This window comes from Candoia aspera, chromosome 4 (assembly GCF_035149785.1).
Source record: "Candoia aspera isolate rCanAsp1 chromosome 4, rCanAsp1.hap2, whole genome shotgun sequence".
Classification (NCBI taxonomy): Eukaryota; Metazoa; Chordata; class Lepidosauria; order Squamata; family Boidae; genus Candoia; species Candoia aspera.
Window position 1 is genome coordinate 92,369,053 of NC_086156.1, and position 2,528 is coordinate 92,371,580.

The 2,528-nt window shown below is 36.4% G+C and overlaps 1 protein-coding gene across 1 annotated transcript; it reads left to right on the forward strand.

Annotated features, from left to right (window-relative positions):
* The first annotated feature begins 1,401 nt into the window (after nt 1-1,401).
* Nucleotides 1,402-2,316, forward strand: LOC134496660 (olfactory receptor 14C36-like). The gene has a single exon (XM_063302371.1). The coding sequence runs from the start codon at nt 1,402-1,404 to the stop codon at nt 2,314-2,316; it is 915 nt and encodes a 304-aa protein (XP_063158441.1).
* Nucleotides 2,317-2,528: the final 212 nt, after the last annotated feature.

Below are 2,528 nucleotides of genomic sequence, written 5' to 3' on the forward strand. Positions count from 1 at the left end.
GAGCAAACTATTTGACTTTAGAAGAAACTAAGGCTATTTGGAAACAATACGCTCTGGAACTACCTGCAAACTGTGTGATACAATAACAGACAAGATAGAAGAACATCAGAATTACTGGATAAAATAGAGACTGAGGCTGATTTGAATGTGGATTTGGATTTTTCAAAAATGCTGGATGACAAAAGTGAGATGGAAAAAGATGCCAAAGTGGATGGACAAATGAAACCAGCTGATGTCTTTAGAATCAAAAGACATTTACAAATCATAAATCAGAAAAGTGACTTGGAAAGAGTTTTTACCTTGGATTTACAAAAGGACTCTGTTAAACCAAAGAAGCTGTTTCTGGGAGGAGACAAAAAGAAATGATTGAAGCTGCTCCTGAAAGGAGATGAAGAGAACATGATCAGGAATGACCTTGTGGGACATTATTTGACAGGGCTAAAGATCAAGCTTTAAAAAAGTAAACAGAGGTTTAAACAGGGAATTTATTCGATCAGGATTAAATATCTATATGTTAAGGTTTCTGGTAGTTATTAATGGGATTTTCTTTGACCAGAATTGTACGGCAAGATTTTAAGGATCTGTTTATAAATAGGGAGAGCTTTCTTTTGTGTTACTTTGTGGAGAAAGTGACAAATATGATTACAAAATGGATTTTTTGATAAAGGTAAAAATATATGTGTTACTTCTGGTAACTATTTAAAAAAATGCTAATTAGGAATGTATGATGGTTTTCTGTAGTGTGATAATTGAGAAGGGATGAGATAATGGAAGAAGAGATCATTTTTTCCTTTTTTTCTACTAGAGCAGGAGTTAAGTCACTGACATTGTTCATACTTGTCTGGAGGGAGGGGGTGTCATCTTTTATATATCCTCCTTTTCCTTTCTTTTTAATTTATATTCTTTTTTCTATTTCCACTTCTCTTTTCTTTCCTCTTTGTATTTTCTTTTAGTTTGTATGAGTCTTTTATCTTTGTATTTGTAAACTTTTAAAAATTATTATTAGAAAAATAATTTTACAAACTGCTATGAAACTGACCGGTGTAAATTCTCCCAGGTTTCTTCCATGGCTAAAAATGGTCTTGGCAGGCGCTTCCCAATTCTAGGCAAGCATTTTAACAATTGTAACAAGGAGAAGGATTGGGATGGAAGAAGGGAAAAAAAAGGTGTTTCTGTTTGGTTCTTTAGTCAATGATGGATTGACCTATATGGAGAGTGCTCTACTTCAATACAGCCATTCTTTCAAATGTGTAGTCCTCGTTTAATTGCAGTAACACTTTTTCCTATGTTTCCTTTCTTCTCTAAGTATGTATCAAGTCGTAGCTTCACTGTTTTCTCTAATGGTATCTCTCACTTCAGATTCCGTGCAGGTGAGGCGTTCATTTTGGTCATAACTTAAACATGAATAATGAAACCACCGTGCCTTACTTTCTGCTCCTGGGATTCTCAAAAGATCGGCACCTGCAGCTACTACATTTCTTCTTATTCTTCATAATATACCTGGCAACTGCAACAGCAAATCTTCTCATCATCACTGCAGTAGCTTTTCACCATCACCTACACAGCCCCCTGTACTTCTTTCTAATCAATTTGGCGGTGCAGGACCTGGGCATTGTTTCAGTCATTGTCCCCAAATCCATGATTAATTCTCTCATGGACACCAGACGCATCTCTTACTTTGGTTGTGTTGCTCAAGTCTTTCTCTTTGCCTGCTTTGAAGCTTCTGATTTATCCCTCCTGACAGTCATGGCCTATGATCGGTATGTTGCCATCTGCAATCCACTGCACTATGAGATGGTGTTGAATTGGAAAGCCTGCACCAAAATAATGATTCTGGTGTGGGTCGCAAGTCTTATGTATGGAATTTTTAATACCACTGCTACCTTTTCCATCCCTTTCTGTTGCAATGTTATCAACCAGTTTTTCTGTGAAATTCCACAATTGCTAAAGTTATCATGCTCTGGATTCAATCTAGTTGAAGTTGGATTTCTTGTGGCCAGTATCACTGCAGGATTAGGTTGCTTTATTTTTATCATCATCTCTTACACTGTGATCTTCAAGGCAGTTTTCAGAATCCCTTCTGTGAAAGGAAGGCAGAAGACTTTTTCTACTTGTTTTCCCCACCTTATTGTATTTTCAATGTTTTTTGTAACAGCATGCTTGGCCTACCTGAGACCTCCCTCTAGCACCCCAACATACTTAGATTTCACAATAACTGCCCTATATTCTTTGCTTCCACCCCTGTTCAATCCAATCATCTATAGTATAAGAAATAAGAATATCATATCTGCCCTGTCGAAATTATGGAGATTCTGATATTTTCTTTTGACAATATTTTCAGTCCTATTTTTCCTCACATTGAACTTTCTGTTTCTTTTATCTTTGTCTTTCTGAGGTAAGGAAAGAAATTTCAAAGGGAGACACAGCTGAGATAGAAGTAGAGCTATGAGTTGCTTTAGCACGTCTTGAGTGACACAAGTTGAAAACTATCATTCCAGGTTTTAGCATCAAGATCAGATATAATGATG